The 13,748-nt window shown below is 46.5% G+C and overlaps 7 protein-coding genes across 7 annotated transcripts in view; 3 read left to right on the top strand and 4 right to left on the bottom strand.

Moving 5' to 3' along the window:
- The window catches only part of FOMMEDRAFT_152735 (uncharacterized protein), a gene marked incomplete at both ends in the record, with an annotated part of 497 nt that extends 189 nt beyond the window's left edge, over positions 1 to 308 (bottom strand). Inside the window, one exon of the mRNA XM_007263510.1 lies at positions 82 to 308. Within this exon, the coding sequence (XP_007263572.1) occupies positions 82 to 308 (227 nt within the window). The remainder of the gene's footprint in view (positions 1 to 81) is intronic.
- Positions 309 to 1,555: 1,247 nt separating this feature from the next.
- Positions 1,556 to 2,200, top strand: FOMMEDRAFT_152734 (uncharacterized protein; the record flags this gene model as incomplete). Its single annotated transcript, XM_007263509.1, has 1 exon — positions 1,556 to 2,200. The coding sequence occupies one exon, from the start codon at positions 1,556 to 1,558 to the stop codon at positions 2,198 to 2,200; it is 645 nt and encodes a 214-aa protein (XP_007263571.1).
- A 113-nt stretch (positions 2,201 to 2,313) lies between these two features.
- Positions 2,314 to 3,475, bottom strand: FOMMEDRAFT_165854 (uncharacterized protein; the record flags this gene model as incomplete). Its single annotated transcript, XM_007263508.1, has 3 exons — positions 2,314 to 2,985; positions 3,042 to 3,276; positions 3,336 to 3,475. 3 exons carry the CDS (start codon positions 3,473 to 3,475, stop codon positions 2,512 to 2,514), a joined length of 849 nt encoding a protein of 282 aa, XP_007263570.1. The 3' UTR covers positions 2,314 to 2,511.
- A 185-nt stretch (positions 3,476 to 3,660) lies between these two features.
- FOMMEDRAFT_103454 (uncharacterized protein) lies at positions 3,661 to 5,662 on the top strand. The gene is made up of 6 exons (XM_007263507.1): positions 3,661 to 3,862; positions 3,918 to 3,971; positions 4,030 to 4,473; positions 4,534 to 4,728; positions 4,872 to 4,986; positions 5,109 to 5,662. The coding sequence occupies exons 1-6, from the start codon at positions 3,791 to 3,793 to the stop codon at positions 5,504 to 5,506; spliced, it is 1,278 nt and encodes a 425-aa protein (XP_007263569.1). The 5' UTR covers positions 3,661 to 3,790; the 3' UTR covers positions 5,507 to 5,662.
- Positions 5,663 to 6,014: 352 nt separating this feature from the next.
- FOMMEDRAFT_103451 (ribosomal protein L18ae) lies at positions 6,015 to 6,986 on the top strand. The gene is made up of 3 exons (XM_007263506.1): positions 6,015 to 6,069; positions 6,203 to 6,576; positions 6,630 to 6,986. Exons 2-3 carry the CDS (start codon positions 6,214 to 6,216, stop codon positions 6,777 to 6,779), a joined length of 513 nt encoding a protein of 170 aa, XP_007263568.1. The 5' UTR covers positions 6,015 to 6,069; positions 6,203 to 6,213; the 3' UTR covers positions 6,780 to 6,986.
- Positions 6,987 to 7,131: 145 nt separating this feature from the next.
- Positions 7,132 to 9,575, bottom strand: FOMMEDRAFT_131951 (Mov34-domain-containing protein; the record flags this gene model as incomplete). Its single annotated transcript, XM_007263505.1, has 9 exons — positions 7,132 to 7,171; positions 7,294 to 7,472; positions 7,553 to 7,636; positions 7,691 to 7,963; positions 8,044 to 8,172; positions 8,237 to 8,419; positions 8,475 to 8,526; positions 8,609 to 8,718; positions 9,555 to 9,575. 9 exons carry the CDS (start codon positions 9,573 to 9,575, stop codon positions 7,132 to 7,134), a joined length of 1,071 nt encoding a protein of 356 aa, XP_007263567.1.
- Positions 9,576 to 11,592: 2,017 nt separating this feature from the next.
- Positions 11,593 to 13,173, bottom strand: FOMMEDRAFT_152727 (uncharacterized protein; the record flags this gene model as incomplete). The annotated part of the gene is made up of 4 exons (XM_007263504.1): positions 11,593 to 11,766; positions 11,831 to 12,364; positions 12,463 to 12,723; positions 12,778 to 13,173. 4 exons carry the CDS (start codon positions 13,171 to 13,173, stop codon positions 11,593 to 11,595), a joined length of 1,365 nt encoding a protein of 454 aa, XP_007263566.1.
- Between the last annotated feature and the right edge of the window lie 575 nt (positions 13,174 to 13,748).

The raw sequence follows: 13,748 nt of genomic DNA, 5'->3' as shown, positions 1-13,748 counted from the left end.
TCTGAGGCTTCGGCGCGAGCCTCGCAACACGAGTCCTGAAGCTGGACTACAACTGCCTCTAAGCTGGTTACTGCGATTTACAGACACTTAGTTGTCGGAACATGAATATTTAGGTACTTAGCAGCAGACGGACCTGTCTCTTCGAGGGTGGCAATATAGTTGGCACGGCGTGCACGGAAAGCAGCCTGAGCGTCAGCGTTCTTCTTTCTGAGAGTGATTTCGGACATCTTGTCTAATTTGTCAGGGGCAGGGGCATTGGCTGGCTGCTTGACTGGGGAGGGCGGCTGGGACTGCAGCGTCTTTGGCATAGGACGGGAGAGGAGTGAATATACATAAAGGGAATAAATATTTCGGGAGACAATAACCAGATAGGAAGAGTCAAGTTTAGTAAGCCATACATTGAACAGTAAAGAACAGGAATAAAGTTTTGCTTTGCTTGGACTGCCAGAAACTTGTAAAATGTACTATGCAAGTGCTAGCTAATATTCAAAGATCCTTAAAGGAGTATGATCTGTTTTAGTATAGTGAGCTAGAGATATGGGAAACGAGATTTGAGACATTAGTTCAGGTTATTCAGGTCCGGAGTCCAGTCCGGGTCCGGACGAGTCCATCGGTCCGGGAAATTTCTCAAAATGATGGACCCAGGACCGGACCTCTCCTGGACCCATGAGGACTGGACTGTAGAGGACCGGTCCATCAGTCCAGTCCTGCGTCCGGACCGAGTCCGAGCGGTCCGGGACCGGACATCAGCAACTATAGCTGTGTAGATACGCCACTTGTAGGAAGATCGAGGTGTCTTGACCGACTCTTGTCCTCATAATCTTCGTAATTCTGTAATGGTGCAAGTTAGTTGGTAATTTAAGAAGTTTCAAGTTACGTGAGGGGATAGATATTTATCAAGGAGGATCTAATAGACTGATAAACAATTTTATGTCCATATATCTCTCCAGCGCTTTTCAAAAATATACCTTTAAGTGGAAATAACTTTTCACAGTCACGCGCTCGGCACCTTTCTTACTGTATCCAAGTTTGGCCCAGTTTGGAATTAAATTGGACTATGGGCTTGGGCAAAATGCTTGGTCTATGCTGCTTAACCAGATCCTGTTCAAACGTCTCTAAGGATCTCCAAGGCTCTAGACACCAAAGTTATTTCTCTTCATTGTACTTGTATCCCCTCCCCTGTCGGCACGAGTTTGGACTGCAATCATGCCCTTTGTAGATTCCTGCGTCTACTGTATCAGGATTCAGGAAGACCCGACCATTGCAAAGCGATGATTACAATAGAGTGGGTATGGTCAAGGTCACCAGACAAGGACTCCATTGCAACAAAACAATTCTATACTCAGTCTCACAAAGCTACACACACAGAAAAGCTTCTGATTTAGGTTGACTTGCAAAGTAATTTTGGTGCATCTAAGTGTGTCCAAACGCAAAGATGCACTCGCAATGTGGGCACGTGTGTATATTAAGGGTGACAGTGCTATGTCCCATATTGCTGCACCTTCAGAAAAGTAGAACTAGGCCCTGTGTACACTGTCAGCACGTTCAGTTCTATATGTCACACAACAGCCATCGACGCCAACGCAAGAAGGAATATCGCAGCGATGCGAGCGATCCTGATAGGCACATGTCAACTACACCTGGCAATAGAAGATCAGGAAGTACCTATCACCATTGGCCTCGGCAAAATCCTGACGATGTAGTGCCCATCACTAGATTTGTTTCAATAGACGAGTTAGCTGCAAAGCATAGTGATCCGGCGGTAAGAAGGGAATGGGAGGAGTATCGGGCGACCGAACAAGGGAGAGGGAGTCAGGATCGACTCCGCCTTCCAGGCACCGAACGCGATCATGCAGCAGAAAAGAAAAGGAATGAAGAAGTGTGGGATAGAAACAAGCAGCGACAGGAAAGCACTGTGAAGGATATGAAAAAAGTCATAAAAGAAGTTTTTGAGGACAAGGACGAGTATGGTTTGCAGGACGACACCGTAAGCGGAATTTGCAGCAACATGGTCGATGAGGTTGGCGACTTGCACCACGCTAGTTTCGATTTCGAAAGCAAGATCAAGGCCAAGGAAACTGCCTTCTGCAACCTCTTGGTCGATCGTCTTGACGGTAAGATCAACAACGAGGGAACCGAGAAAGAGTTGAGGCAGCGTTGTCGTGCTAAGAAGACCGAAATTCGGGGGATGTTCCAATGACATTTAACTAACCTCCAAATATTGCGGTAGTATACACCACAGAAAGAACCATAGAGTAGACTAGTAGATTCCATGTTACGTATGCTATAGTATTTGTGTGGAAGTGCTTTGTTGAATGAGAGTATGACGCCGTGTAGTTCAGAAACGTTTAGTCTTGAGTCGTACATTTGAAGGTTAACTCGGGGCCAAATACGAGATGTGCAACTATAATTGCCACGAAACCGCGTGCCGACAGCTTCAATGTACCTAGTGCTCTGAAGTGCAGGAAGCAAACAGGTAGAAAGAGTAAGAGAGACAACACAAGTCCAAAATCATGATCCTGAAGCATCCTCCCTCATCAGCTCCTCTCCCTCAGCACTCTGAGCATCCGTGCCAACGAGTGCTGCTCCCATGCCTCCCATTGCCGCCCAGCTACCACTGGATGCTCTTCGCAACCCGACACCGATACGCGCTGCGAGTCGTCGCGCACGCACGGCCCTCATACGTTCTGAGCGGATTAGCACACCAGTGAGAGCCAATGCTGCGAAAATGACGTTGCACAAGACGAACTCGAAGAAATCAGCTCGTTCTTTTGGTACGCGCCTTCCACAAGACTCCCAAGCGGGAAGAGCTGACTGTGGTGGCCGGTCAGCTGGATTATGCGATGGTGGCGACTCAGCTGCCCCATCCGTCCTGTCTGGTGCGTTCTCGGAGTCTTGTACGTCGTTATTTGGCGTGGAGGAAGAGACCACGCGACAGTGTAGTAAACGTCTATTTCCAAATGGTTGGCAGTATGGTTCTTGTAGCTTGAAATTGTGTTGTGTCAATTGAGAATAGCAATACGAGACGGACTGACGCTTACGAGATCGTCTGGACATGCCTCGCATGAACCAGCGGGGTGACAGATCACGTCTTCCTCTACCTCTCCATCTGCACGTCTGGTCCAATTAGATGTCGTTCTAGTAATTGCGCGTCCATGGGTTGAAGATGAGGCATAAAAGGAGACTCCTTCAGGATACACAAAGGACGGCACTGGATCTACTAAGGCGTGGCAAGTGCCTTGTTCGAGAGACAAAATAGCAAGGATGTGGAATAAGCTAGCAGGGGTGACGGGTCAGCGTATGGTGTGTATTGGATGAGATGGACAGTGACAAACAGATGAGACCTTAGCGTCGTCATAATAATACTCTGATGGACGACGGCGAGTGCAGGCGAGGAATACGACTGTACTGTTAGTGTAATTGCCACGACCGACGCGAGTTGTGAGGTCGAGCCCGCTTCTGCGTCTGATTGCATCAAAGCTGCATCTACGCGTTGTCCTTCATCAACACGCTCCTCTCACTCGTCCAATAGCATAATGTGCAATTATCGGTCGGGTTACCTTGTCATCCCCGCTCAGGGCACTCTTCATCTAGACTCTGATGCGAGACGCCTATAACTATCAAATTCAATTCGCACTTTCATGGGTTGGTCTTCTGCCCCCTCCTCATCTTTCAATACCCTCGAACAGAGCTCCTCCTACCTGCAGGCCAGGATATTTTCTTTCTTCTGTTCTCTCTCTTCTTCGTCCCAGCTTGTCTCGGCCTTCTAGCTCTGCTTTCATCATAGAACATGTCATTTGATACTTCAGGCGAAGCTCCCGAAATTCAGATCTATACTCCTGGTGAAAGGAGCGCCGTTACTGTAGCCTTGAATACTTGTTACATATGACTTCATGGTATATTAATGGGGCTTCTAGGTGCTCGTTATCGCTGGCGTCTTGTCAATTTCCGCGGTAGCCTCAGGATGCCTTGTAAGCTAGCGACATTCATAAACTTCTGTTACATTCATTCACGTCCAATGCTATATAGTACTACTTCGTGTTTAGCAAACGCACTAAAACATTCCATCGAACGAACCTTGCCCCATATCTCGTTTCGCTGCTTTTGGCCAACGTATTACAGGCGATAGCCACAATTCTCAATGCCCGCTGGGTTCGAGAGGGCATTGTATTTGATGGTTCCTTCTGCTCCTTTCAAGGAGGTCTTAAAAATGCAGCAAACGTTGGAACAGCTTTATGGTCATTCATCATTGCACTACACGTCTTCAATTTGCTATTCCTACGTTGGAAAACGACTTGCACAGGTATGATTATTACGCTTATTTGCGGCTGGACCATAGTCGCCTTTATCGTGACGCTCGGTCCGCTCGCCATCGAAACCCCAGAACGCGGTCCTTACTTCGGCGTGTCCGGATATTGGTGTTGGATCACGGATAATTATCCTAAGGAACAAACGTACATGGAGTATTTCATCGTAAGTCACTGAGTACCTGACTTGACTATTATGTTCTGACGACTATTTCTCTATGTTAAGGAATTTATATCTGCGGGACTTGGATTCATCCTGTATACACTTGTTCTTCTACGCGTACGAGGAAATCTCATAATTGTCAATGGCCGTTGGCACCTACGATGGATAACTCGGAGTCAGGCATGGCAACTATCCTTCGCCCGCGACTTACTCGACACTGCCATGCTGCACGTTGCTACGAATATGGTCTGGTACGCTGCCATTTCCATTTGAATACAACCAGTAATAACGTTCTGATCCTTACGGTGTTTTTCTCATTATCAGGTACCCTGTACGCAAGGAAGTTTCTTTCTATTTTCGGGTAACTTCTAATCAGACGACCATTTGATTATCATTATCAGGTTGCATATAGCCTTATCATCATCCCTGTTGCCATCGCGCGCCTGAGTTCTTTCACTGGTCATCATGTACCGTTCTGGGCAACAATCATGACTGATACGATATTCAATCTTACTGGTAAGTTCCACAAGCAGGTTTCTGGAGTTGTCGTTCTAATACTGTCTTGACATTTATTTTATTAACTTGCTGGCCTGTTCATGATGATCTCACACTTCAAATGGACTCTGCTACCTACTCAGGTCTGGTCAACGCTATTCTTTTCGTGTATACCCGTCGGATTCTCCCAGATACCGCCTCGCTCCCACAGTTTACGACACCGCGGAGCAGAATGTCTGATTCGGAGGCAATGTTTGGTGTTACGCCTTTCACACCCGGAGCTACTCACTCCACTGGGTCTAGTGAAGAGAATGACAAGAAAGACGAGGCGGATTGGGACGCTAACTCTACTGAATCATCCCATCTGACTGTCGCACCTCGAAACCTGTTGGATCAAGGCTTAGAATCAAAATCTGACACGGGCTATGGTATTGGTGTACGTGGATTTCCTGATCGTGACAGTGTCTCGTACCCAGATGTAGTCACCCTCCCATCTCTCGCATTTGCATATCCCGGACGAACTACGAATCAAGGCCATTAGTAAAAAGACGCATGTGCGTTCATCGGGGAGTTTGCAGCTTGTTGGTCTGAACTATTGTATTTCTGATTTCTAGTCCTGGTGACATTGTCGACTTAAACGTTTTCTGATGTATAACGTATCTTCCTTGTCATTCTCATGCATTTTGTACTTAGTAGCACTTTCTATTTCTAGTCCAGGTGCATTTCAAGTTCACATAGTCATTGTTTTACTATAGATTATCATTCTTCGTCCTTTGTTATAACATCCTTGGTTCAGTGTAGTGTATTAAAGACACTACGACTTGTAAAGCTTCTGATTCCGATGTGACTCGCCTTGTTCAGATCGACTTCACGATCTTACAAAATTATACCCAGTCAGATAATATGACATAGAGAGGGGGAATACCGGCACTCCTCTCCTCTAGACCCGTCAATGCCTGGTCGTGCGAAATAGGAAAGATTAGTCAGCGAGAGTACGAACGGAGAATGCCGAATGCACAGCCTCAATCTTCATCGTTTACGATATCGGGCTGCTGCTCAACACAAACGACGTCCTCAAGACCCAGTACGACGATACTCTGGTAGGTTCGTATGTTGTTTTCATGCTTATATGGGCTACATATACGCATTCCATGCTATAAAACCATCTTTCTTGGCGTTTTCCTGGTCAAATTCGATGGATTCATGAACTAACTTTCGGATGTCACTCTCACAACAGGACGTTGCAAAATGGCACTCAAGGAATATCAAGTCGTCGGCCGTCACCTCCCCACCGATGCCCAACCCGCACCCAAGCTCTACCGCATGCGCATCTTCGCCATCAACGAGGTCGTCGCCAAATCGCGTTTCTGGTACTTCCTCCGTAAGCTCAAAAAAGTTAAAAAAGCCAATGGAGAGATCGTTGGCGTAAACATCATCCATGAACGTCGTCCCCTCCGCGTGAAGAATTTCGGAATTTGGATCCGTTACGACTCGAGGAGTGGAACGCATAATATGTATAAGGAGTTCCGTGCGCTTTCGCGTGCTGAAGCGGTGCATAGTTTGTATCAGGATATGGCTGCACGTCACCGTGCGCGTTTCCGGTCCATTCACGTATGCTCATACTTTCTTTGGTTTAATGGAAATTTTCTGATGAGCTGGTATAGATTCTTCGTGTGGTCGAGCTCAAGAAGGCGGAGGACGTCCGTCGCCCGTACATCAAGCAACTTTTGGAGAAGAACCTCCACTTCCCGCTCCCCCACCGTGTCACCAAGTCGAAAGCTACGTTCGTTGCTCACAGGCCAAGCACTTTCTGAGCTGCTTTATTTGACGGTGGTTGGTGGTGTTTTGAGAAGGATAAGACGAACTGGCGCGGGTAGAGCCAAAAAGTCATACGTTCGCATGCCTTGTATCATCCGTCCTTTCATGCTATCACATATGCATATATGGCTATGCCAAACTTCTCTTGACCCGGAGTGAATAGGTGAAGCGTGGCGCAAATACTTATCAAAAATGAAGAATGAGATTTTGCTGAAATTATTGTAATATTACACTTTGAACATGCACAAGACATCGACGTATTATGATAATGTCATCGGCGTATCTTCGTCCGCTGTTCCACCTGCACGCGGAGTTGTCCCAGTGGGTGCATCTTTCTCAGGTCCACTGTTATTTTCTGCGACGGGAACTGGAGTCACAGTCGCAGCCGCTGCAACTGATGAGACTCCTGCAGCACTAGCAACAGTCCCCTCCAGCGCCTCCACGCCGCTACCCTTCCCCGTTTCCCTCTCTTTCTCCGAGCCGTCTTGCATCGGCTCCGGCTCATCTAACCGCCCTTGCCCAGGTCGTGTTGAGAATAGCACGTCTTTCAGTACTTGCGAGATGAGTCCGTGTTGCGCTTCTGCTGCGAGTTTCGCGCTATCCCGTGTGCTTTTCAGGAGCTGGCTGTCCTCTTTCTTTTTCTCTTCCGGCTGTTTACCCTTTAGAATACAATTGCGAGCGGCTTTTAGCTTGATAGAGTAAACATATGAACAGTGTTGAATACCTTCTCCTTTTCATCTTTGTGTTCTTTATGTAATTTTGGGATGACCGGACGAGTATTAGCGACAGTATTTTGCGCCTTAGCAAGCTTTTGAGCGAGGTCATTGAGCTGACTTGCTGCATACGCTCGGTTCTTGGTGCCCGTCATCAATAAGAGCTCTGCTCGAGAGTACGAAAGAAAACTCACAGATATTAATGGACTCGTACTGAGTGTGTTGACCCAATACTTGTTCCATAGTGCACCAAGCAAATCTGAATCGCGACTTGAGATAAAGACCTCGACGTTTAACGAGTAATACTGTTCAGCGTGAACGCCGAAGTCCTCGATCTTCTCGAGTGGAATTGATTGATATTGGCTACCTCCACCGGATCGAGCGCCTGGAGGTGTATATCCTTCTGGGTACGTGCGGAAAGCGCCGATATCAACTTTTCCGGCGGAAATCGTGCGGTTTGGATCAATCTGCGAGTCAGTTTTAGATGAGATAGAAAGTGGCGAATGTAACTAGAGCGGTATCTGTGACGGAGCAAGACAGGACGTACAACAACGGCAACGAATGGATCTTGATATTTCTGATTCGTGATTTGTGTGTTTACGTCGATGCCTGACAGCCAGCATGCGTAGCCTGGATGAGAATGGTACCACCCAATGGCGTTCTCTTTGCGCCCGACCTTTTAGAGACGGATAGGTACTTTCAACAAGAGCGCACATATAATACGACGATAAGCATCATACCTTCTCGCTCCCACTAACATATTCTACCATGTACTCGTTTGCGGCATCGGCTGCGTTTACACGCGTCTCAGTGCCTTGCACGGGGAGTGCGAAGGAATCCATAATGACAAGTGCGTCACCGACAACCTTTCCTTGCATCAGACCCATGATCTCATACGGTACACCTGAGCGCGCGTGGATCACCTATCGATATGAGCGAGTCAAACCATGCAATGAAGGTATCTGAATACTTCCGCACCATCTTGATGAGTGCCACAGCAGATATCTTGCACGTTTTGAAATAGTGCGGGCTATAGAAATAGGTTCGTGGAGATATTTATTCATGTTAGGGTGGATGTGCATATGCGCCAACAGAAATGAGTGAGACCATACTCAGATTTCCAAGGCTGCGCCTTCAGAACCTCTCTGTATGCTTCGGCATCGTATCGGAAGATCTCGTCCTGTGGCGGCACATCAAGAATGCTGTTCTCCAGAGAGAACGTCTTGAATGCTGTCGACGATGACGAGGATGCCTCTGCCGCCATTCGCTTGTGCTCTTTGGGTTGGGTAGGGTAAAATGGAGGCGCAAAGCAGAAACAATTCAATTGTCAATATTAAATAACTGCACGTGCTTCTCTGCAGGCGTCGCGTTCACGGTCACGAGACCTACAGATTACTATCAGCTTCTTGCCGGGCCGCTCTTCTCCGTCAGATACCCTTGATTCTTGAAATAGTTCCTTTGCATGTGAGTTTTTTACAAGTTATTTTCTATGGTTCCAACAGTCAACTCGGCTCTCACTGCACGACTGACTGCTCTCGCTCAACATCTCAGTGGTAACGATTCTAGTAAGTCCCGCGAGATGCACAAAGTAGTTGTGTCGCGCGAACTTGGCCCGGATGCCATGGGTATACTGCGCGCCTGCGAGGATATCGAGGTAAATGCGTGTTCTATCAGGTCCTATAAGTGGTGGATTCGTATGTTTATCTCACTATATGCAGCTTATAGTATGGCCTGAAGACAGGACATGCGACCGTAACTGGCTCCTAGACAACATAGTTGGTGCAAAAGGCGTTGCGCTTTTAATGTCTGAGAAGGTATGTGCCTCCCAGGCGTACTATAACGTCCTGTGACATCCTTATCCTGCTAGGTCAATGACGAATTATTGGACAAGGGTATGCTCTCTCAGCCAAACTTGCAGTATTTCCCATCCTTGTTCAGCTATGTGCAACTATACAGCCGGACAGTCCCTTAAAGTCGTTTCAACGATGTCCGTTGGTTATGGTGGGTAGTCAATAGTATTACTAAAACGGATGCGATAGTACTTATCCCTTGATTAACCCGTCTAGAACATGTCGACATTCCGGCTTTGACCAGGCGAGGAGTACGCCTTGGATACACTCCTGACGTACTAACAGACGCAGGTGAGTGCATTACTTTACCGTCGATAGCCGCCATTACAAACAATAGTGGATACTTGTATCCAATGTTATAACGGATTTCAGTTGCCGATATCGCGGTTCTCTTGGCATTAATGGCTACCCGGAACGTCAAAGCTACCACTAGCTTGGTCACAGACGGGCAGGTGTGTTCAATTCCCATAACAGATAGCTTTCATGCATTAATTTAGATTGTATCCAGTGGCCGAACTCGTCTTGGGCACCATTTTCTTTCTGCGGCCAACAACTCAGCACAGGTTTACTTCCGCCCGTTGCCTTCCCGCCGCCTAACACCCCCGGTGCATCTCCTGACCAATCCGGTTCCTCTGCTGGGAAGGTCGTCGGCTTCCTTGGATTTGGACGTATCGCTCACGCGACCCTTGCGCGGCTCGTTGCCTTCGGCATTCGACGTTTCATCTACACAGGCAACCCACTCTCTACTTCCCAGACGGACAATCCCGTCATAATTGAACTCACTAAGCAGCACAACCTTGCACCTGACGCAATTACTCGTGTCCCGCTTGAGGTGCTCGCAGCTCAATCCGATATCGTCTTTGTCCTTGCTCCAGGCGGAGCCGCAACACGACACATCATCTCGCGAGACTTCCTCTCTCGCATGAAGCGAACAGCTGTATCACTGCTGCCAGTTACTTCAATGATTGTCTCTTAACTTTTTCTGTCTCCCTCAAATCAATCAGCCCCATGAAAGTCTGTCTCAGCAAATCATTCAATTGTGCTAACCAATACATTATTGAATTCTGGACTGAAGTACATAGTAGAACTACATGACAAAATCTGAATCATTCAATTCTATTATTTAATTCATTATTGAATCCTGGATCCAAGTATTAAGAATATGCTTATATAATGTATTAATGAAATCTGGACTAAAGTATTTAGTAGATCCGTATAATAAATTCTCAATCATTCAATTTTACTATCTAGTTCATTATTAAATCCTGGATCCAAGTATTAAGACTGTATTTTTGGGTAGTGCTGCAGGAGGCAATCTTGGGGCTATGTTTAGTGATATGAATTGCAAAGATCCAGAGCGTGCTAGACGACTCGTTGCAGGTATGGAGGCTATTTACAAGGGTCTCATCAAGAGAATTAAACGTGTCGGTGGTGCGCCTAGTGTACATGAGAATGTATCTAACGGGACTGGAAGTGCTGAGGCGCAATGTGCAGACTGTTGGGACAGTCTGTTGGATGCTAAGGGAGACAAATTTGGAGCTTCTTCGCAACAGGACAAAAATGAAGTGCTGCCTCACAGAAACGGAGATGCTGCTACCATAGACCACACTGATTCCTGGTCTTCAGCTTCAACCAGCGGCTCAAACATTGTAAATTCGGAAGGTGGACAAGGGGAATGATCTTGCGTCGCTTCCGAAGGTTGTATCACTGCTGTGTGCCCATGTGTTCCATTCCTCGTGCCTCCTGCCCTAGTTCTCGCGTCCTGGTCAAACAACTTGTCCTGTGTGTAGGTTTCACCTGAGGCACAGGCTATCTCCACTCTAATTAGAGGGGTTACACGGCCCTTGTAGCCCCTCTAATTAGAAGGGAGTTCAGTCTTTTCCCCATACTGTGCTTAATACTGCACTGAATTATAAAAAAAGCCTTACTTATTTCTTTCCTGCGAGCAATGAGCTGACACATCACACGCGCATTACCTACATGTCTTTGTCATCACGCACGTCGTAATATACCCATGCTCAACATGGCGTAATAACACAACAAGAAGATAGGGGACAAGATACACAAGATAGCAAACAACAAAATGTATAGCAATTGAACATACAGACGAAAAAAATTCAGAAACATTTTGAAGCACAGAAGAACAACGAATGCGAATAGAAATAAGGCACATTCATGGAAGTAAGTCAGAGTGGCGTTCAAGCATACTTACTGTAACACGTCAACAGAATTTTTTTTTTGCACACTCAAACTCCGAAGGTATTATTAGAAACGGCTTCCGAACACACAGTACGTGGTGCACGTCTGAGGGAGCGTCTGATACGAGAGGCCGTGGGTACTGTTTCAGTGAGTGCCGCTTCAGTGGGTGCTACTTCAGTGGGTGCTGCTTCGGTGGATACTGCCTCACTGGAAAGGTTGGACTGTGGAGAATACATTAGTATTTGTTAAAGATACTTGAATACAAGTAAAATTCTCTATACACACCTCGGAAGAAGCTTCAGGAGATGCAATTATAATGCATGGCTGAGATGATTGAGATGACTGAGGTGACTGAGGTGAACTGAGGCAGTGAGGAGTATCTGGACTGTTGGACATAGGTGGAGAGGCAATAATAATACTGTACCCAGCCGGAATCACAATCGTACCATGAGACTGGACAATTTGAGCCTGAGTGCTATCTAATCCGACCTCATCTGTGCGGCGGTTTGAGATGGTTTGACGACGACCAGGACCCTCATCCCTGACAACCCGAGCACCAACTGTACTGCCTGCCTGAACTGTTGTAGACGTATATTCTGACTCGGCTTGCTCGAGTGCTCGGAGAACTTCAAGTGTTGGGGGGTTGTCGTTCCCCCAGTACTCCTCGTCTGGTGTCACAGTAGCCTGTAAGCCAGAAGGACCATCCGAAACCACACAAGTCTCAGACTCGTCATCTGTGATGTCCTCAATGTCAATGTCCAGATGACGGGTCTCAGCACGTGGGAGAGGATCAAGGTCACTACGGTTGAAGACCTTTGCCTAAGTAGATTGTGTCAGTCTAATCTCAACCTGCTACTCCTCACAGCAACTAGGAACGAAGATCGTCCTGCTTGAAGCTGCCCAAAAGTTGTACTCACCTGTTTTATGATTGCAGTGGAGTATCCACGCCTTCTTGAGGTATCATTAAGGTAATCCGTAATAGCTGCTGCAATATGTTCCTTGTAACGGCGGGTTGCAGTGGCAAAGGCTCCCTCGAACGGAATAACATCAGGGAGGCGAATGTCAATGAGACTTGCAAGGTCCACAGACGAAGAGCCACGTCTGGCTGTTGCAAGGCGGTCAATGCTTACTGAAAAGACGAATTCGAGATGCTCCTCAGTACGAGCACGCAAAATACGCTGAAATAAAAAATAAGTATGAATTGATATCTATGAAGCGAAACAAGAATTCACCATTCCTTCCTGCACCTTTTCGTTGTGCTTGCGGGCAAGGGCTCGAAGGTCTCTATTTGCAATAAAACCTGGTGCTGATTGTGCAATAGCCATAGAGTTGGGGACATAGGAAGAACTAAGTGATGGGTTGGCAGACAGGTAGGCTTTGGCGAGATTGTAAAATGCAATTTTTTGGGCATCTTGGAATTCGTTAACAGGTGTCAGACGTTCTTGGACGTATGCCGAGGACACCATATACGAGACAGGGGGTACAGAAGGATCTACGAACTTGCGCATGATATCAAGGGTGTTTCGAACCAGCTCGCCGTTGACGGATACGTAGACATCGTTCTCTGTTGCATTTGCTGCCGAGACAGCGTTTGATATGCTAGAGACAGCTGAGATGGTCTGAGTCATTGTGAACGTCAAAGTAGGAGGGGCAGGGGGTGATTGTGGTGCGATCGTAAGACAAGAACTTGCACACGGTTGTCTAATATCAACACGAGTAGCTATGTTTGGTTTTATTTGCCTAAGCATTGTAATAGGATGCATTCTTGCCTATTTCTCACTCAGGAAAGGCATACTATATTTGGTCGAAAGGAATTTATGAGATACGCCACAGAATTAAGTCAATTGGAATGCATATCTTTTGTATAACCAGACATACTACTTAACAGTCTGAATTGTTCAATTAGATAAGTTATAAGTATACAAGATTTGCAAACCCTCTCTGTGTAATTAATTAATTTGAACAATTTATTGTAGATGTTTATCTGTGTGCTTTTGGATTCAATGTACAATATCTCTGTCCAAATATTACTACTCAGTAATTCTCTAATTTTGGTGGATCAACTTTGATCATTAAGTGAGATAAGTGATTTCATACTAAAAGCTTAATAGTTAATCTAGTAATCAGACAGTGAGTATGACTACAAAGAGGAAGAAGTAGAGTTCTTGTTAGATCCTACCCTGATTGTAGAAGGAGAAGACAG

Source organism: Fomitiporia mediterranea (assembly GCF_000271605.1).
Source record: "Fomitiporia mediterranea MF3/22 unplaced genomic scaffold FOMMEscaffold_3, whole genome shotgun sequence".
NCBI classification, from domain to species: Eukaryota; Fungi; Basidiomycota; class Agaricomycetes; order Hymenochaetales; family Hymenochaetaceae; genus Fomitiporia; species Fomitiporia mediterranea.
Note: the sequence above shows the minus strand (reverse complement) of the source record. Positions and strands in the feature narration are given on the sequence as shown.